The sequence below is a fragment of the Leuresthes tenuis genome, unplaced genomic scaffold (genome assembly GCF_036924035.1).
Source record: "Leuresthes tenuis unplaced genomic scaffold, fLeuTen1.0.hap1 SCAF_10, whole genome shotgun sequence".
NCBI lineage: Eukaryota > Metazoa > Chordata > Actinopteri > Atheriniformes > Atherinopsidae > Leuresthes > Leuresthes tenuis.
In genome coordinates, this window is record NW_027325364.1 from 22,802,229 (window position 1) to 22,824,078 (window position 21,850).

At 39.6% G+C, this 21,850-nt stretch overlaps 1 protein-coding gene and 1 long non-coding RNA gene across 2 annotated transcripts; both read left to right on the forward strand.

The window, feature by feature from the left end:
- Positions 1–1,056: 1,056 nt before the first annotated feature.
- On the forward strand, positions 1,057–11,795 carry LOC140316797 (galanin receptor type 1-like). The gene is made up of 3 exons (XM_072394775.1): positions 1,057–2,034; positions 2,126–2,191; positions 10,973–11,795. Exons 1-3 carry the CDS (start codon positions 1,369–1,371, stop codon positions 11,291–11,293), a joined length of 1,053 nt encoding a protein of 350 aa, XP_072250876.1. The 5' UTR covers positions 1,057–1,368; the 3' UTR covers positions 11,294–11,795.
- Positions 11,796–11,800: 5 nt separating this feature from the next.
- On the forward strand, positions 11,801–16,565 carry LOC140316799 (uncharacterized). Its single transcript, XR_011917345.1, has 2 exons — positions 11,801–12,690; positions 12,989–16,565. It is a non-coding gene; the product is annotated as an uncharacterized lncRNA (long non-coding RNA).
- The last annotated feature ends 5,285 nt before the right edge of the window (positions 16,566–21,850 follow it).

Consider the following 21,850-nt stretch of genomic DNA (forward strand, 5'->3'; position numbering starts at 1 on the left):
CAACAGATTGCACCGAAATGTGTCTTCAGTCCAATCTCCCGTCCTGAGCGTGCCTGTGGCAACTGTGGAAAGGAACGACTCCCTTTTAACAGGAAGAAACCTCTGGCAGAACCAGACTCAGGAAGGGTGGCCATCCGCCTCGACCAGCTGGGGTTTGAGAAGACAGAAAAGAGGGAAAAGAGGGGGGAAAAACACCATAACGCCATTCAAAGGATATCTGTTGGAACAGGGAAACATAGGTTAATAACCACAATAATGTCACATGTACATAAAATCAATTTTGAAATTAAACAGGGGGAAAAAGAGAGCAAAGTGAGGAAAGGTGTGACAGATGAGGTCCCCCAGCAGTCTAAGCCTATAGCAGCTTAACTATGACCTGTTTTAGTCCAGACCTATCAGCTACTAAAAACCTCATGAAAAATAAATCGCAACAAAGAAGACTGAGAAACTGCTGAGCTGCTAGAATGATGTATCAGACAAGAATGGGACAACATTCCTCTCCCGAAGCTCCAGTAACTGGTCTCCTCAGAATTCAGATGTTCACAGGCTGTGAACAATGTCTCACTTTCAATATATAATAGACCACAATGTACTGTCTGCACTTCCTCACATCTGGGTGTGTTAAAATAGAGTTGTGGGCAACTAAATGAAACCCAGATCTGTTAATATTTAAGTTTTTCCTCCCCGGAGGTTTGTCTCCTCTTTGTAAAATACAACTAAAATCAAATAAGTCATTCACAGTCTTTCGGATGAAAAAAAATGTACTGTGGTAAGGTTCCATTTTGACAGTCCATTTTCGCCTGCTGTGGAAGACATCAGCTCAACTGTGCATGTCTGACAAAATGGCTTTGGCCTCTGGCATTCAAATTATATCAGGAATACATACCGAAACGCGACAAATTGAAAAAAAAAAGTGCATCCAAACGCACATTTTTTTTCTCTCAGAATTTCTGGGAGGTGGTATGGGTGCTGACGTGCATGGCACAACCCAGCCCCTGCTTCAGTGTGAGGGGAAAAAGTCCAGACGCAGGAAGCAAGTCCACAGATTGGATGAGCGCGCAGACGCATCAGGTGCGCATCAGGAGACGGAGGAACTCCAAAATGCTCAGCAGCAAAAAAAATATACATGATGTGCAGAAATCTAGCTAGGTTTGGAATATTCTTAACTCAAACTAGACACTGATGTGATGCACAGAACTGCAGACAAGCCCAAAGACAGCACAACACTGCAGGAGCTCTTATGGAGACTCGCCGGACCATAACCCCCAGCCGTGAAAACTCTGTGCCATGAGGCAGCAGCGGAACACAGAACACCTGTAGCTCAATTTGGCAACATTTCAAGTTCATCCAAGGGGGAAAGAAGAAATCATGAACTTGTCAGAGGCTGTGTGGCTCCTGGACGAGCCTTTCAACCTCAGCAGAGCGGAGGAGGAGGACCAGAAACTTTTATTCGGGATCGGCACGGATAATTTCATCACACTGCTGGTTTTCGGGCTCATCTTCACGCTCGGGGTGTTGGGCAACTCCATGGTGATCACCGTGCTGGCCCGGAGCAAACCCGGGAAGCCGCGAAGCACCACCAACATCTTCATCCTCAACCTGAGCATAGCGGACCTGTCCTACCTGCTTTTCTGCATCCCTTTCCAGTCCACCATTTACATGATGCCGACGTGGGTTCTGGGCGCATTCATTTGTAAATTCATCCACTATTTCTTCACCGTGTCCATGCTGGTAAGCATCTTCACTCTGTCTGCCATGTCCGTGGACCGGTACATCGCCATCGTGCACTCCAGAAAGTCGTCCTCTATCCGGGTGGCAAAGCACGCGCTGATCGGCGTGGTGCTGATTTGGATCTTCTCTCTGGCGATGGCAGCGCCTGTCATGTACTACCAGAACATTTTTCACCGTGGGGAGAATCACACTTTTTGCTGGGAAGTGTGGCCGGATCAAAACCAGAAGAAAATCTACGTGGTGTGCACGTTTGTTTTCGGTTATGTGTTGCCTCTGCTGCTGATTTCCTTCTGTTATGCAAAGGTAGGAAAACCTGCTTACAAGTTAGTCAGCTGTGACAAAAAATTTGAGCTTAAAACAAAAGTAAGTCTTATCTATATCTTCTTGTTTCTAGGTGTTAAATCACTTGCACAAAAAACTGAGAAATATGTCCAAAAAGTCAGAGGCATCAAAGAAAAAGGTATGTATAAAGTCAGTTATGGACAGGTAGGTGTTTAAGTTAGTATCATGGTTTATACACACGTATATATGTGTGTGTGTATTTGCAAACTTGTTACAATTTATAATTTCTACAAAAAATAACATTACTCTATATTCTAGGTGAGTAGAGCTGTATGCCACCTATTGAATTAATGCACAAAAATATGACTAAAAATATGGTGAAAACATTTCATTTAATTTTATTACAAGCTAGACTTGCATTGAAATGCACTCCATCTATGCGGATCTGTGTATTCATGGTTCACTATGTTGCAACCTCATCTTCTGTGAACATATGGTTTGATTCAAAGCAGAGGTCAATGTTAATGGCCTATAGGAAGATGTATAGCAATGGCAGTTCAGCCCACGTTCAGGGAGGAACCAGCGAGTCTGCACCAGATGCTGCACTCTTACTGCTAATCCAGCAGCCAGCCAGAGGAAACCATCTCTGATTTTCCTTAGAACTCAAGAATTGACCATTAACGCTTCAATTCTTTACGTGAACTGGCACACTCGAGCAAAGTGCCCAGAAGGGAATGGGCAATCAGATTGTCATCTAGCACTCATTATTCTTGGTGAAGGTCATTTACTGTAGCTTCACCGAGAGACAGTTATCTGCCATCGCCTGCTTGATTGCCGATCTGTCTGTCTGTCTCTCTGTCCGACCGTTGCTCTTCACAGCTGGTCTGTTTGAAAGCACAATCTGATAACTGCAGCGTGCTGTAAAGCCAGGGGTAAAGGCCACGGATCGGCCTCAAGAGGAGAAGTTGATGAGAATGTAAATGTGATTTAACGTGACTGCATATCTCTCTTTAAACATGCTTTATTGCATGAGGCTTAAGACTAGATGTGGGAGGTAAAGAGGAATTTCAGATATTCTTATGATTTACAGGGCTCACTGAGCAGAGTGCCGAGAGAATGCACAGAGGGAACGTAAGAAGCCTTTGTGATAAATGGTTGGCAAATAGTACATTCAACCTATGCTGTAATACGTACATTTCCAACATGTATATGGTTATTATGACAAATGACGGTTTGAAGATAACTGAATGCTGCATTTATATAAACACAGATATATTAGATACTTGTGTCATTCAAACATTTTTGGAGGTAGCTTTTATTTTTGGGTCTTTATTGTATGTCTTCATATTGCCAACTCTGTTTAAAGCTTACTGAACAAACAGCAGCACTAAATCAGACACTGGATTTGTTAACACTGCTCTCAAACTTTTTTAAATATTTGTGTTCAAAAGGTTAGAAAAAAGCTGCACTTTGGAGGCGCTGCAGATTTTCTCTGCCTTTGATGATGTGAAATTAAGCTAAAAGTGCTGGTAGATAAACACACGTCCAGGAGGGAACAAACTGACACAACCCGTGTTCTGTGGCAGGTCCAGAGATGACTCAACTCCCTGGCTGCTTTTTCTTCACTCTAACAAAAAATCTTACCTGGTCTTGCTGATTGGTGTTATAAAAAAAGATTCAAACAATTTACATTGAGTTGATGTGACGTGAACAATGTGAAAAACCAGGGAAGAAAGCTTAGTAGTTTTGTAAAAAAAAAAAAAAAAAAAAGGTAGGTTAATAACAACATTTTTTATTGGTTTAGAATGACATAAATAAGAATAGCACTTTGCATCATATTAAAACAACCCCTTTAATGGCATATATGTTGGGTCAATAACCAACCCTAAACCAGCATGGCTGCACACGCCCAAATTATTGTAACCACGTGACCTTCCTCACACAGTCCAACATGCCGTTTTGCCTCTTGTGTTTTGCACTGTTGAAGGATGATGAAAAACAGTGGAGGATTAGTTGTTTCTTGTCTGCAACTTCACCATTAGATGTTGCCAAATCGTACTCACTGCTCCTTGACAGATGTACTACCAAGAATGTCTTCCTCTCAAATAGAACCAATATGGTAATTTCTTTATGCAGGCAATAATGACCTATGTATACATTAGAAGAATATATAACTTCTAGTGCACGTGAGATGTCAAAAAGGCATTCATTGAGGTGAATGTAGCAATGTATTTAAGTCCTAACTATCATTTTGTTTTCCAACCTTGACCATGTAGTTCTGATTTCTAACCCTAACCAAGTTATGTAAACTCAACCAGAAAGTGACTTTGTTTTTTAAGTTTTATTGTGTTAACGACTGACTTTAACCCAAGAGTGAAAAAACAGCTGTTGCACCTGGGTGTCAGATTTGTATCCCAAGGCAGCACTTGCATCCTCAGATGCAGAAACACTTATACGCTAAATTCAATTCAGCTTTATTTTTGTATAGCACCAAATTACAACAAATGTCATCTCAAGGCACTTAATACAGTCCAATTCAAGCCAATTGGAGCTCAATTCATTGTAATCATAATCCAGTCATAAACCTCCCACCAGCAAAGAGATCCTGCAGTGCATATTAAAGGTTATGAACTAACAACCTGTTTGGTCATTTTGATTGGAGGACTTTGATTGAAGCAGCTTTATGGCCTAGCTTTACATTTAGCAAAAAAAACAACCTTTTGCTTGGCTCTGTCCAAAGTAAGCAAAATGCATGCAACAGCACTTTTACAGTGAATAAACACTGTGCATTAGGTGTACAATGCACATTTAATGCAAAGGTTATTGCATTAGGTTCACTACTAAGTATGTAAAGTGTGAGCACTAAGCTTATAGGTTCTTTAGTTCTTTTCATGAAGTAGGAGAAATTTGACAGAAACTAAGAATGTGCTCCCCACATAGTCCAAATGGGAAGACATCATATGAGCGTGACAACATGCCACTTGGTTCATTTTTTTGTATGGTTTGAATAAATAAGAAAAAAAAATCAAGCTAGCTGTAGCCTCCAGCCACCAGTCTTCATGCTGAGCACAGTTTTATCAACCTTAAACTGGGTTATCTCCAGGGAAACTTATGATTGCAAAATATTGCTACGCATTAAATTTGAGGGTAGTGTCATGTTTTGTTTATATCCATTGTCCTGAAGCATTACAGGACATTCCAAATAAGCTGGGACAAATAAATACTCGCAGTGGGTCACGGAGCATAGCCAATAACATTTGTGGCTGACAAGCTTACTGCCAGGCCTTTGAAATGTAATGTAAATGGCACCTGGAGAGAACGAGGTCACTCCCGCTGTTGTTGGGAAATACAAACTCCTTATCACATTCAGGCACCGAGGAAATCATGCAGCCGTCAAAATTCACAGACACCGCGAAAAGCCAAATCCAAAAATATGTTGTCAATTGGTCTTACATCTTTCTGCAAGTACTTTGTGCAAAGTTGTGACAAGCCTGTTTTCAAAAAACAGCAGGAGCTGTTCGACCACAGTCCATACAGCTCCAGATGAGACATGTTGTATCTGAAACAGAAAACACTTGGTCGTAAATATTGAAGTTCCAGTGACAGAGAAAAGGATCTTTGCTGTTTGTTTTGTCTGGCAAATGCTAAGTTTTTGCTGGAGTCTCAGTGCTGAATCAGAGGTTAAGAGAGGCTCAGCGCTCACTGGTTGTTAAGGGAGTTTGAGTCTGTCAGCCTCCCAGACGGAGAACACAGATGGTTATGGGTAATTACAAAAATGAATATTTGGCCGAGTCCTCTTGAAATTTTCTAACAGCATCTGTAAAACAAACCAAGGAAACCTAATGCTTCAGTGGCCAAAGCTCACTATCCTAAACCGGGTGTTATTATTTCATCTGTGTGACTTAAGTGACACCCGGCATCGACTCTCAGTGGCTTGCAGAGTAATTTAAAGCAAAGTTAATTGGACGTTTCTAAAGAATAATGAAGCAATGTACATTCAAAACAATCATTTAAAATGCCCTGATTTTTAAAATCGTGAACATTTTCATTTCTGTTGCATCCTTAAATTCGTGCCTATTCTGAGTCTGTTTTTTTTAGGGTAACAAAGGAAATGTGACAGCAAACAGGGAAATTAGACTATTAGTTGATCTGCAGAGCACATCACAAGATGAATGTTTTCATTATGTTTCTCCTTTTAGAGGATAAGTCTAATGTGTTTTTGACTTAAGTAATCTAAATACATCTTTGAAGTGCAAAACTGAGAGAAAAAGAAGATGGATCGTTGCAATGTCGCTATCTCAACCACCTGCCAAAAGCCCGTCTTCCAGGAACTCCCCACCTTTTGCCTCCAGGAGCCAGTAGACACATTTTCCAACCTATGTTCCACGCGTTGCCAAATATATCCATACTGCCAGCACAGAGCAGTGATTTTTCAAGTTGGGTTTTAATCCTCTTGAGACAAACACAATCATGGAAAACCTGATAAAAATGTCATCCTTTTTTAAAAGATGGGTTGAAATGTGATCCTTATTTCAACAACAATGAAAGGTTGAGGTAATATGACTTGACAAAACTCCTAGAATTAGATTCAAGGCAAAAGGAGACATTTCGGGCATAAACCAGAAACTGGATTTGAGCAAAGGAATCTTAAACAAACATGTGGGTCCAAATACCGCGGCTTGGGGCTGCTCTGTTGCAGCTGCTGGGCCATCTTTCTGTCACAGAATCCAAAATGGATTCTTCATTGTGTCAGCTGGTACGTGCAGAAAATGCAAGTCCACGTATTCAAAAAGAACAACCTGACAATAACATTGACTTCAAACATTTCAGTAAATCCATTGAGGCTCAAAAGGAAGAAATTGAAAGTTTATGGAATGGGTCCATCAAAGAGCAGATCTTAATCCCTCTGAGAAGCTGTGGGGTGATACAGCGATGTTTGAAGACGCCCTTCAAACATCACACGGCCGAAAGAATTTGGGGGGAGATAACTTTTTGGCAGTCGATGTCAGAGACTCCTGGAAATTCATGGGAAATGTCTCATTGAGGTTATATCAACCAAAGGGGAAAAGTTATAAACTGACATCTCGTGTTGTTTGTATAGGTAGTACCATTAACATGACCTTATTCTACTGATATAACTCGGAAAAAAAAGGTAAAATATGTTCAGAAAAAGCTCACTGCTTGTGAATTCCGACTTTGCTGAGCGATTTTGTTCCAAACTTTGTTTGTTTTTTCCTGATAAAGGTTAAAGAATTGTGAATGACTACATATTCAAGGCTCCAAACTGCTAAAAAACCTGTTTGCCTTTAACAATCATTACTCGTGTATATTTTGCACGAGTATGTGGGGGTGACTTCATGCTTTTCATGCTTCATTTATCAGAAGATTGTCACACTGATTTGAGTCTGAGCCCTTGCCTTTTTTTTTTAAAAAAGCTCTGTTTTCTACTTTGCTGTCAGTTGCAAGAAGTTAGCTGTTAGGATAAAAATCAAGTCACGTAACTGCTGCCCTATACAAAACAAAAGGCAACTGCCCCCTCACAGAGTTAGATCCTTTCCACAATTTGTGCTGTATAGAAAACAAAGAAACATTACATGTTCTTGATTGCATCTGGGTGAAAACTTACCTGAAACTAGCTGCCTGCTGTTGTTGCCACAGATACGTTTGTCATTTTAATAGTACGAGTGATGCAGTGTATGTCTGTCCCTTGCTTGATCTTACAGAGGGATAACTTTCATATCAAATCAGCTGTAACTTCCACCTCTATGAAATATTGCCACAACATTGACATTAGTCTATCAAATGATGTCGTCTTTGATGTCTGAAACTCTAGACTAACAGACTTCCTCCACTAAGTGTTAATAAATAGCCTCTTTTTAAAAAAATATATATAAATGATATTTGTCTCAAACTATTTGAATAAAACATTGAACTCCACCCTTTAATCACTCCTCCCACACAAATGATCAAGACTGGTTTTGACACTCTCACTTTGGATGACCTGTGCAAAAACTGTCACCACTCTCCTCGACCAGCTCCCTTCTGGTTGACCTTTTTACGAGCACTTGAATGCACTGGCCTCACATGAGCTCCTCATTAGAAATCCTTCTTTCTTTCTGTGACATTTTTAAGTAACCCTTTAGATACAGCAAGTGATTGACTTCACTCCATATCCCGACTTCTTCAAAGCAACTAATTGTCCCCTGTTTAATCCACCTGTTTTTGGTTTTTGAGGTGGAGATGCTAAAATGATTGAATAGTCCAAGTTTGAAATCATTTCAGATGAAATGCTGAAAGTGGAAGCGTGTCTAGCCTTGTTGTTGATTTTAGTGGAACCTTTGATGTTTTCAACCAACTTTTACATAGTCGTGTGGCTAACTTACCTTTTAAGCTCTGAGATGCTTGAAATTCAAATTATGGATCCATTCACTGTGGACATCACGCAGCCCTTTTGCAGGTGAACATTGACAAACAACATATTTTCCCTTAAGTGTTCTCGTATAGGCACAAACAAAACGATTAACCCCCCCCCCCGCATTTATTCTAATACATATATTTTTAGGTTATTTTGCGCTCACACTGGTTAGTGAGTGGGTGGCAGTGTATGGGGTGACTCACTGAAGTCCACTAAAGTGGCTAATTTGCATCTTTGCCATGAAAATCATATATCTGCTTTGAATCATTTGTGCAATATATTGAGGGTGCGACCTCGACCGAGCTGGCAAATTGTTGGAAACTTTCAATTTCCATTTGTGTGTAACACTTTATATATTGGCTCATTAAAACGCTCAACATTGCTGCTGTCGGGTTTGGGAAACAAGCTAAAACTCAAATGAGAGATCATATGACTCCTATATAACTGTCACCGGCTCCTTGTTTCTGTACAAACTGACTTCAGAGTTCTACTCTTAATAAATGAGTGTCTTTTTCGCTCTTTCATCACACGCTCCAGAGCTTCGATTTTACTACTCTTGACGTTTGGATATCGGAACCTTCTGCCTTTATGTATCCCACTTGCTGACTCACTAGACTGTATTATCATCTGTGTTGTTTGAAACCAGTTTTTTTCTTGTTTTACTTTACTTGTTTTTATATTTGAGTTGCATTCGGCTGTGAAAATGGCTTTAAGTAAGTTTTTCCCTGCTCCTGTCCCAACCTTAATCATGCAGACAACGTCAAATATATACTATTTTTTAATCAGTTTTTTGGCTTTACATGATTATGTTTCTGTTTTTCGTTTGTTTGTGATGGAACTAATTAGTCATGGAATAAATCCTCAAAGGAAGGGATGGAGAGATCAGGCTGCATGTGCTCAGTTTTCTTTTTTAATGGTGACACTTTCCAGCTTTAGCCTTTGGTCTTACTAATAGTCTCACCAGAGGCAATTATATTCACTGCTTTCCTCTTGAATATTGCATTAATTTGGGTTTGCTTTTATAGTCCAAGCAAGTTGTGTGTGTTTTGTGTTTATTATTATGGGGAGGGGGGGTATTAAAAGATACCTTTCTCTTCGGAATAGCCAGAGAAGCATATTGCCACTCCTGTATTGTATGTAATAGTACTAAAAGGCCAGGTGTATTTAAACTTGTGAACCAGACATTTTTACATTTTTCATTTCTTTCTATACAGTGTGATGCAGATGCTCTCTGTCCTTTAGTTAGTCTCAGGTAAATAGACATGTATATGTGTTTATTAAGAGTTTTCTGACTTGACTCAGAAGTAACTAGATTCCAGATGCATCAGAACATGCTGTTAATTTTCAGCAAATGCCGGTAGCCCAAATTCTACTTCATATTTTAAATGGTGAATTTATGCTCAAGGTCCTCAGCCCATATACATTAAAAGCTTCGACAAGGACATACAGACTAAGTCCAAGCCATATATACACAGCTCCATGGCCTGGATTAAATGTGATTAGAATGAGATGAATTAGACAGATTTCTCCATATTTTTTTCCCTGCATTCACAAGTATGTGTTATCTATGCACTCTGAAAGTGAATAAATGTGCATGTGTCTTTGCATCATGGCTGATTCTGATAAGATAGTCATTTAAACATTTAGAGGACTGCATCTGGATCTGTTGACAGAATTATTAATTGGATGATGTGATTTATGTGGTGCTGATCAGTTTATTGTAATACAATTACATTTTTACAAGTCATGCATGCAAATGTTCCTGCTGTATGATGTGATATGTCATCAATTTAAGGCGGCAATTATATAGTAACAATAAATCAAATGATAAAATATATGGTGAAAGGGGTCGCTTGAAAACGTCTGTTTCTCGTCAACTCTCAGATTTCAGCTCACTGCTTTGGTCTGATTTTCAGCCTGTAGCTCTGTTACGACCTCATTACAAACCTCATTTCCAGCTGCAGCTGGTAAGAGTTAATAACGCAAAAGCTATGAAAAACATTGTATTCCTGCTTGGTGCCACGAAGCAGCCATTAGCTGGTGAAATATAGAGCAGGCAGTAGTCTGTTTTCAGAGGTTGCAGACCAAAGTTGACCTAAGAGGAGAATGAATGCCAGATTTACATTCTTGCCTTGAAATCATTAGTGCAGCTTTGAGGGAAACTAGGACTGATGGCTCCATGTTTTTCTTAAAGAGGCTATTTGACAAACAATAACTTAGTATAAATTTCATCATAAGATAGGGTTAGGGTTAGGCTTCAGGTGAAAACGTTTGACTTTGGGGGAAAATGAGGCAGTCTTTTCATAGCATGTTACAAAGATTTGTTGTGTTCGACAGTAAGATAAATTAATTGAGAAAGCAGAATATCAACAAAGCCTTCCAAGTTACTAATCTCTCAAAACCTTACTTTATCCTTTTGTCTGAAGTAGAACTACGAACCTGACAAAGGTTTGTAGACGTTATCACTGATGTACCTAAAGGGGGGGCTGACTAAATATCTCTCCTCTTCTTCCGTGTGCTGTGTTTCTCCTTTGTGGCCTTCAGACAGCTCAGACAGTGCTGGTGGTGGTGGTGGTGTTCTGCCTGTCGTGGCTCCCTCACCACGTTGTTCATCTGTGGGTGGAGTTTGGAACCTTCCCACTGAACCAGGCCTCCTTCGTGCTACGGGTGGCCGCCCACTGCCTGGCATACAGCAACTCATCTGTCAACCCAGTGATCTACGGCTTTCTGTCAGAGAACTTCAGGAAGGCTTACAAGCAGGTGTTCAAATGCCAGATTGGCACCAGTGACTACCCACTCAACGATATCAAGGAGATCCGCAGCAAAGCGGATACCCCACCCTCGACTAATTGCACTAATGTTTGACTGCCAGTGCCTGGTCACATGAAATAAAGTTATGCCAGCGGCGATACCGAAACTCAAGACAAGACATTGTGACACAGTCATGAGACATGAGTGGGCGGGTGTTTTTGATGTAGGTAAGTATATTGATTGTATTTTTCCACATAAGCAGTAGGCACTGTACCTGGACTGGGGGGGGATCCAGCCACAGTGGCTGCAGGACACGAGTCATTCTGTAATAAAAGCCTGTGGTGTGTAGAACTCAGGAAATGATCTCCCAACCACGGTTCAAAACACAAGACTCAAAACATCATCACCTCCAGCTGTAAAAGAATAATTGGAGCATTTTGTGAAACTGTAGTTTCTTTTTTCAGGGACTATTAAGGATTACCATGTCAAATTCATACAACTTCTAACTCCTGGCTGGTTTGTGACTCTATCCGGAGTTAGACTTCCTGTGTCTTGGCTTGCTAATCATTTCAGAGTTGGATTGTGTGTGTGAGTGCAAAGGCTGGTTGCACAGATTAACTGTGGATTATCTGTTTTCCTTTGTTTCACATCCAAATCTGGACTAACTTTAGCACTGATGTGCCATGAATTCTCACCATTTTTTAAAGAACAAAATATGGATGATACCACATCAAACTGCCACGTTTTTCTTTATTTTATCATTTGGTACACTCAACTACTCTTAATAATAGATACCATGGAAACAGCAAGCTTGTTTCTACAAGTGACAAGATCAGTCTCCAGCTTCCCTTTACATACAGCAGGTACGTTAATGCATTTAAAGAGGAGGAAGTGAAAAGACAGTGTTCTCGCAGCTACACTGCCTCCTCTCGCCATGCTTCTAGTTCAGCTGAGCAAAACCCCAACCCATTACCACATAGAACAAACAAGGGCCTAAATTAGAAGTTAGGGTAGTTGAGTATCCAGATTCTCTTTGTAATGAAGCACCAAGCGCTATTATTTTAGAAAGGGTTATGGACAGATGCATGTGTATGACAGAATGCAGTGAGCAAACCAGTTGGATTGCTAGAGCCAAGCTTCTAAATTGAGATGACAAGGCAGTAAACTGTACCAACCAGCAAAGATAAATGGAAGGTAATTGTTCAAAATTGCTAGGGGATTACAGCTTTCTGCCAAAAGCAGGAGAAGATTGTAGATTCAGGCCTGTAAAAGGGCCATCTGAAGTCCTGCAAGTTCCAAAGTCTCTGCAGTGCCCACTGTATGTCTCGGACCTGGCCGGTTAAAGTCCAGACTGTGTCCAGTCAGACATTTTTAGGACTGCTGGACATGTATGAAAGCAGCTATGTACACGTACACATAATAACAGCTACAAATAATTTTATTCACCCATTTTGTTCATAACTGGACTTGGCTGTTCCTGAATGCTTCAGCATAACAAACAAATATCACTCGTATCATTGAACAGTGATAACAGACAAAGAGGAAGCACATAAGTAGGCTACAGATGCTATAGCCAAAGGTAGAAACTGAAAATATAAATGAATTTAAGAAACATGACTAAATCGACCCAGTTGACAATCCTAAGCTGAGAAAAACAAGCTCTGTGTCTGAAAAAGTGAAGTACAAGGAAAAAAAAGTGTCACAGATGTAACTTTATAAACCTGTGCCTGTTGGAATTCACAGGTTGTTTCCAAGTTGATCTGCATGTCAGGTAGCTAATGTTTAGGGATTGACATTTTTTTTGATAAGAGAATAATGAATGATCTGAATGAAGCCTGCCTGACAGAGATAATACCCCAATAATTTCTGAAGTCACGGGGGGCTGATCTTACTGTTGATGCGCCTGTAGCCTACAGAGGATCCCCGTGAGGAAAGCTGTTGGCTGGGCTTTTCTTGAACGACGACATCTTTTTTTCCTTATTCTTCTAAGCAAGTTTTTGTTTTTTGGAGTTGTTAAAAGCTTTATTGGAGCAGTGCTAGTTACAATAATGTATTAGTGGGGTAAATGATCCTTTTCTTCATATGACCTGTCCATATCTATTGATCAAAGGGTCATCACTGTAGATATACAGACAGTATCTTAAAAGATGAAAGCCTGTTGGCCTGTGTAAGCTAGATTTGGTTGTAAATAATCTGCAGATTGAAGGTAATCTTCACACAAGCCTGTAAAAGCCTTGCTTTGTACTTTGCTTTAATGCTTTGTTGACAGTTTTTGGACTGTGTTGTGCTGTAGGACTGAGCTAGGGTCTTGGTCACATAAAGCTGTATGCTTGTTTTGCACCCTTTTTTCAGGGAGTTATCATGAAGACAAAACATTTTTACAGGATTACCTGTTGAGAATTGAAATACATGTCGCCTGAATATGTCATGCCTCCACACAGCACAGCGTTACCTCAGTATAACAAAAGTCATTCATGCTAATTAACTTAAACCCACAGTATCACACAGCATTTGGTGTTTGCTTTTAGAGGTTTGCAGGAAAACGTTGCGTCTGTTCTTCATGTTTTACCTTATAAGGAGCCACAGTTTCGCATGTCGATTTCAACCTGACGTGACCTGATGTGTTTTCCTGCTGCAGTTTGATTTTTTTATTTCCTCCAGCAGCTGAAGTGACTGATTAACACAACTTAATCAGTTTAATCAGCAGACTCTCATACCCCATGACAGCAAGGATTTTGGATGTGAGAGTCAAGGATTTTTTCCCAGAGAGCAGAGGAGGGAGCAGTGGATGACTTTACTCAATATAGTACAGAGTGCAGAGAGTGATGCAGAGGACCATGACAGCATATTCCTGGAGGTGTGGCAAGCATAGCAATTTGTTGGGATACATTGTAGTCGCATGTATCTGTTTGAATTAAAGGAACTTTTTATTTTTGGCTTAATAAAAACCAAATGTGGATCAGAAATACATAAATAAGTGTTGTTAAAATAAGAGTACATGAACAAAAGATTGTCAAAGCAAAAAAAAAAAAAAAGTTTGACTTTTTTTTAAGATTACAGCCAGCAAATTACAGTGAAATTCCAGAAAATACTTGCAAACTGGTCTGAATAAATTACGTCTGTCACAGTGACTAACTTCATTGTATTTAGAGAATATAAACAAATGTAAAATTTGATGCCAGCAACACACTGAAAACAAGTTGGGATAAAGGCATAATTGGGTTATATCAGTCTTCCCTGTAGTGGAAATTTTTTAATTGTTTGGGAACTGAGGACATGCTGTTAAACATTTTAAAGGAGGAATCCGTGTCCATTCTTATTGAATGCCAGATTTCAGCTATTCTATAAGGACACGGTTGTTGCTGTTGTTGGATTTTCCTCATCGTGATGTTTTACATATTTCTACGGAGGACAGATGTGGCTTGCACGCAAGACAGTTAAGCACATACCCATACTGTTGTAAGTCGTGCAGAATGAGGTCTAACATAGTCCAGGTGAAATAACTACTCCCAGGAAAAGATGTTGCCTCTCCAGAATTCAAATATATGGAATATATATATATTGGTACCTTCATATGGAAATCCCCCCTGTCATGGACATTGATGACCCCCCGCCCCCATACCGCCACAGATGCTGGCTTTTGGATGGTCTCACTCATCTTTAGCACAAAGAAGCAGAACTATTTTTTTTCCTAAAAGCAACTGACCCACATAACCACAGAACATGTGTCCTCTGTCCATCAAAGATGAGCTTGTGGGCAGAGAACACATTTCTGGATGCACCTATGGACCGTGTTAGGAGAAAATGGTTTTCCAAGCTCCTCCCAAGCCCATGTGGCTATATTGATCATGGTGGCAAGGTGGTTTTTCATGTAGTGATGTCTGAAGGCTTGAAAACCACTTTAGTTTGACAGTAGTTTCAATCCTTGGAATACTCATTCACCCAGACCTGAATCTCTGATGATTCTCTGACCAAGTTTGGCACAAATGGTGAGCCACTTGGACCCAGCCTTGCTTGGAAAGACTAAGCCTGTGCTGCATGTTCCTTTTATACCTAATCCTGACACCCTCACCACCGATAAATTGCCAGTTAATCTGCAGAGTTGTCCAAAGCAGTGTCACTTATATAGTCTAATAACTGTCTAATAACTATTTCTGTCTCTCTTAGACTTTAGTTGGTCAGTGACACGAAATTTCAGTTCTTTGGACTAGTGTCTGTTAAACAAAGAAAAACTAATTACAATTTTTTTTTTAAGATTGAATTTTAGGAAATTTCTGTTTTGTTTTATTTTGTATTTACTGTTTTTGTGTACTTGGACAAATGTAATTATGACACAAAAAGGTAGGAGGCCGGGAAAAGGGAGGTTATAAACTTCGTGCACATGGGTTTTGGAGAGGGACTTCATCGTATTTTGTAATTACAGAGTTCATTAAAATTGCTTCCACCGAGTAACGACTGAAACCGTAGTTAAAGATTCACATAAAAAGTTTTTGAGTTACAGAGTTCATATCATTGCTATTATACAGTATTGCTTCAGGAAGAGTAGTGCAATGAGAGCTATCAGATAGCACCATTCAAGTTATTCAGTTTATCTAACTATAGAAAATATAGTAATATGTAAGAACCATGTGACCATCAAAACTGATCATTGCATCATCAACAATAACTATTCATGATTTTAAACAAATAAATAATGCTTCTACCTTATATTTATATTAAAAATGAAAGAATTTATTGTGTTTTTTATTATTTCAAAGCCCGATCTAAACACAATTTGTTGTCTGCAGACTGTTCTACACTTCTAGCACTGTTATTTGGAATTTCACTGGCAATGTAAAGTACTTTCACTGTAATTTGTGGGCCACACAAGTGTTATTCTGTCATTTTGGAAATACGATTTTCAATGCATTTTTGTTTCTTCATAATGTTGTGGCTTCGTGATAAAAATAGCCTTATTTTCTTTCATGTAAAACCACGGTATTAAAAGACGATCCACGTGTGACGACAAATACTACACACGTCCCGGGACGAGTGACAACACACAATATCTGTGCCCTTCTTAGTGCACATTTCTGATGGTTCCTTTTTTGTTCAGTTTTTATTTATTAATTTACACAATAATGATCATCTTTTAAGTCAGTGTGTTTTACAGAGCTTGCTGTTGTATCTTTTAAATCTTGTTTCCTGTGTAACTGTCGCTGTGATATAAACAGTTCAACCAGAATGTGAAGAAAAAAAGATGATTTTTGTCTTTTAAATCTGCTTTTTTATTTTTGCTTGGAATGAAATATGAACATTATGCTTTCTCTGAAGTACTCCGTATCTGGATTGTGTTATATAAAGTGCTACTTATGTTACAAAGCTGAATTAAAATCTGTGGAATTTACTTGCAGAAATCCTTTTATTCCTGTAAGAAAACATGCTTGTGTTTTCTAAATTCCTGTCTTTTCTGACAAATGAAAAATGAATTTCCTGCGAAGGCGTTTACCCCTATAAATGGAGCTTTTCTGTAGCCTCCATTAAACCACATGGTTCAACCCTCACTTCCACAAAGGGTCTTACCCAAAAAAAGGAAAATTGCAGTCTAAGTTCCCACAGCCACTCAGAGTTTGGTTTTGTTGGTTACACACTTGTGGCCTGGAGACATTTTCTGTCATCACATCAACCCAAATGGTCCCAAAAAAGGTCTGAAGAAACAATGTTTTCCCATGAAGGCTTGCACTGAAAATACTGCGCTTATTATGATTCATTATATTAAAAGAGAAGACTCACAACAAGATTCGTATTTAGCCTGGAGATCAATTGATATTTACCTCAATTTTTCTGTACATGAGGAAAACGTATTGTTCTTATTCGTATTCGCCATGAAAATTGTCTCAGACATTCATGTCCCTCTCAGGATAATCATGATGTTCTTGCTGATTTCCTGACATTTCATCTTGGACAGCTACCGGTTGACATTTTTAGTCTGTTCGATAATTTGTGTGGAATCAAAACACTTGCCAAACAAATGACAGTCCCTTTAAGCTCAGCTACACTTTCTGTTTAGTGCTAACTAGCAAATAATAGCGGTTGGTAACTAAATATAGCAAGCATGGCACACTGTTAAGTGTTTTTCATTATATCTTCACATGCTTCCTTACATCCTCTGTTCTTCCATGACCCAGAAACCATCCCCCTCATCATGGAGGACCCTCCAGTCACTCAAATTAACTTTAAAGAGACTAGAGGCGAAGACAGAGGAAGTCTCTGGAAAGACGTAAATGTACTTATGTGGGTCTTCGATCAAGAGCTGTGATGTATAAATGCAACACACGTAGGGGCAATAAAGTTTGTAATAAGTGAGTTACATCTCTAAAAACTGATGCTACTGAGCCAGGGATTTGTCATTTGACAGCTTTGACATCTCCACCGTCACCTGTCCCTCTTTGATTGTTGCTGGGAGGAGCTAAGGCATGAGAAACAGGACTAAGAGCAGGAAGGCCAGGAGACATTTCTATAAAAGGTCAAATGGACACAGTTAGATCTTATACTATTTAGGAATTACAGTTAATCAAGTAGGTACACAAAAGTATGGGTCTTATTGTAGTAAATGCTTTTCAGTAAAGTCCCGCAGAGGGAGTTATTGAATTATGCAATAGCAGCCAGGTCCAACCTTTCATGCTCCAGTGTTTGGTATCATTTTGTATACCCTCTCTAGGAACTACTTGGTGCCTGACCCCCCTGACCTGTTTGGCCCATGTATTTGAAACACAAGAACATCTTGCATACCAATTTAAGGCATACATTTTTTATTTTTTTATTTTATTTCACAGTGCCTGCGTGAAATAAATAAGAAAACAGCTGTTTCCTTCTGTGATGAAACCTCTGCTCTCTGTCTGACACACACTCGCACACACAAACACAGCAAAGAGCCCATTGGCAATGAGGTGACGTGACACTGGAAGGCTGGAAATTTGACGCTACATCAGTAGCTACGTATATTCAAGTCTCTCAGAGAATAGTTGCATTGTAGGTTATGTGGCTGCTGGATTTCAAGAGGTTAGAGGACTGTGCACAACATACAAGATGACATCACTGCTGCACTGATTTTAATCCTACTACTTAAAGAGAAAGGTTTAGCTTGAGTGTAGTGATTCGCTTTACTGCAATAGTAAATCAATTGTCTTACAAAGCCGCTAATGTGTAATTTAGGCTAACACAAATGTTGTTTTGTACTTTGTTGCTTTCTGGTGGACCTTCAGTACATTTTGAAGGTAGAAACAGTTGTATCACTGAAGTGGTGCTTCCTGAGAGCAGAAATAACACATGGATATAGTTGTATGCATACACGCAAACAAATGCACAGACACAAGTCCCTTCAGTTTAGAGTTAGACCCTTTGAAAACAACGAAAACTATAGTCCACTTTTTCCAAAAGGCTCTGTGAGGGAAATGAGACATATACTAGTGTTTCCTCATCGGGCAAATGTCATTCTCAAGTGTCCTCATGAGACACTTATACACTAAACTAAAGTCAGTACTCAGTGATGTGCAATCGACCACGGTGCAAGAGAACCTAGCTTTGCAGTGCAGACTGGAAAAGGAGTCTATACATAACTTAATCAGGTAAAAACGTGGACCAAACAGTTTGTTGGCATTTTGATATCCAACATAATTCTGGCTCAGATTAGTGCGGTGTATTAAATTTGGACTCACAAACCTGCCTTTCAATTCTGTCACACCATTGTGTACATGTAGGCTTTTGTTAAGTACTCAAGCTTCAAGCATAAAAAAACAGCACAATCAACAGCATATTAATGTACTAATGAGCCCATTCACAATGATAAAAATCCAATCAGAGAGATTTCTCTCACTGACAGATCTCATGCTGATTCAACAGGTTGGATTAGCTTAAAAAGGCTTCGGAAGGGTCCAATGGAGCCAATGGTGCATTACACACTGAAAATGAATAAAACATAAAGTACTTCATTATTACTAATTGGAATACAGTTGCTCTCATGACCACTGGAGATTGAATATTCTTTTAATGTAATAATAGGTTAGAACTGGACAGTCTCAAAACTCAGCTTAGACAATCATACAAAATACAAATTTTTCCTTGCATACATTAAATTTTGAGTGATCAAACTCAGCGTACTCCATACTATCCTGTTAGCGCTGGGAAATGTTAAATGCAAGGTGCAAATCTAACAGCTCCTTCCTAAGCCCTACATTTTTATTTATGTCCAACAGTTTTCTGCCTCAAGTCTGCAGCTATTTGAGGGATCCCGACAGGCTTTAGATGTCACGCCTGGCAGCAAGTTTGATTGTGGAGTACTTCTGCAGCAGCTCTTTTTCTGACCTCTGGAACATACCTTTCCTATGGAGTAGTCCCTGAGGAGTTGTGCATCGCAGTGGAAGAAAAGTGCCATGCAGGGGTCATATAATAATATGACCAATATAATTAATACACACATCTTTGCCAATAAAGTGTTCCTACTCTTAGGTGATTAAATGTAGTAACAAAGGAACTACTACTGCTTATATTACATCAAAGTGATGTTATTTCTGCCTTGGTAGCCTATGATAATCGATGCCAAAATGCAAAGTCTGAGAGAAACCATGGAGAGCAGGGAAGAATTACATGTAGAGCTTGTGACTGACGATGCTTTTAGAAGGATCCAACAACTGGTTATATTTCCAAGAAGAGCTACTTAGCGATTAGATCACGATAATGATTCATAAGAGTGCTTTCATCAAAAACAAATAAAATGCTTTTACTGGAGCCATACACTCAGGGGTGGATACGTACGTTTCACTGCAGCCACATAATGTCCCTGATTTTTATGAGGAAGAAAAATATAGCCAATTTTCCAATCACACCTTCTGCACAAAAGCTGAATGCGTTCTACCCCATAAGAGGATGAAAGACCAAAAACACTCTAGCTGCAAGTTGCAGAAAAACAAACTAATCTTTTCACTCACTCCCTTATAAACAATAATGCTGCTCACTCTGCCCAAGTACAGACACCACAGCCTCATTTCCTCTGAATTGGCTGTTATCTAATTGACGTTGACGGAGAAGGACGTTGGGCCTGTCTGAACGGTGGTGCACACTGATGCAAAAACAAAACGAGGGGATGGATTAAAAAGGTCACCATTTGAAACAAAATGAGTGTTACCATGTTTAATCTCTGCAATCTATCGATCTCTGATACATTGTTCATTCCTGTATGCTACCACTGACTCTGCAGTATTTCTAATTAACTCCACTTTGGCTCCTTTTGTATTGCAGCCCAGGTCAGAATCGTTGGCATGGCTGAATTTTGAGCACATCGTTAAAAATATCCAACGAATTAAATGCATTTGGACTAACTGTAAAATCAGAACAATCCAAGGTTATTGAACAAAACATGCATCGTGGTGCAATGACACAAACACAGAACCATGGTTATTGGAACCTTTAATCAAAGATTCAATCAAAAACTTTTAGTAACAACAACAGCCTCAAAATGTTTCTTCAAGCCTTTTCGAAGCTTCACACACCTGTCTGCAACACCTTCACCTCAGACTTAGATTTTCTGGGTAGCGCATGTCATTTTAAAACATCTTGGTCATTTTCTGGTTTAATTGTACGAAGACTGTGTGCCAGAGCACCCCCACAGCATGACAGAACTTCTACCATGCTCTACTGTGGGTTAGGCGTTCTTTTCCTGATGGTCTTCTTTCCATCTCTTTTAAACAAACTAATCTACTTTGCAGACTTAAAATATTCTGATCGCACAAAGCTGCTTTCACGGGCACTCATTTCTGTAGATATTCTAGATTCTGTATTTACAGCACCGTTTTGTTTTATTCCCTCGTGATTAACGGTAACATTGTGTTTTCATGCCGCTTTGCAAAGCAGGTGAAATTCACGCTGCGAGTGTTTTTGTACTTGCAATTTGACTGATGCATGCTTAAATGAGACATGGGTAGTGCACGGCATGTAAAAATCTAAATCAATTAACACAATTGCTTGTCTTGATTTAGCTACATGAGACTACTATGAATATGTATATCCTCACTAACCCAATGATTTGTTAAGCAGAGCCACCTGATTTTTTTCTAATGTCTGTATGAGTCATCATTTCTGTGCATAGAGATCCCGTGAAGAGAAGCGGTTTTCATAATTTCTCCTTACACAGATGGGATTCTTGCCAGGCCACAACCTTTTGCTCGAGGGTGTGCAGACACCAGCCAATGTCGTCACATTAGTGCGAGTACAATAAAAACACTCTCCTCTCGGCTCGGTTCTCTGTTTGTGTCCGAGTATTTTTCCCTTTCTGTTGTTCAATGTCCACCTTTGTTGCCCCTTCAAGGAACCGTTGATGTACTTTCAGGTTTAGGCAAGTACATTTTACACCCGGGCAAAATGTTACAATGACACTGTCACCTGTTAAGCCAGTGAGTCTATAACGCTCCAGGAAGAGGTGTGCAATTATTGTCCGTCACAAAACGGTTTTAACCAATCACATCAACGGATGGTGAGTGGCTTCTAAATCAAGCAGAGAGGAAAAGCAAAAACAACTTTTGAGTTATGAAAGGTCTCCAGTGTCATCCTTTGCTCTTCTGTCACTGAAGAAATAATCGCGTTTGAAAGAGAGGATGTCCTGGCAATATCTACGTTGCTATACCGTAGACTCTTGAA

Excerpts from the sequence above, each read along its gene's own strand:
- LOC140316797 (XM_072394775.1), top strand. The coding sequence starts at position 1,369 with ATGAACTTGTCAGAGGCTGTGTGGCTCCTGGACGAGCCTTTCAACCTC. Across the intron at positions 2,035-2,125 it reads TTTCCTTCTGTTATGCAAAG|GTGTTAAATCACTTGCACAA; the intron begins GTAGGAAAACCT and ends TCTTGTTTCTAG. Across the intron at positions 2,192-10,972 it reads CAGAGGCATCAAAGAAAAAG|ACAGCTCAGACAGTGCTGGT; the intron begins GTATGTATAAAG and ends TGTGGCCTTCAG.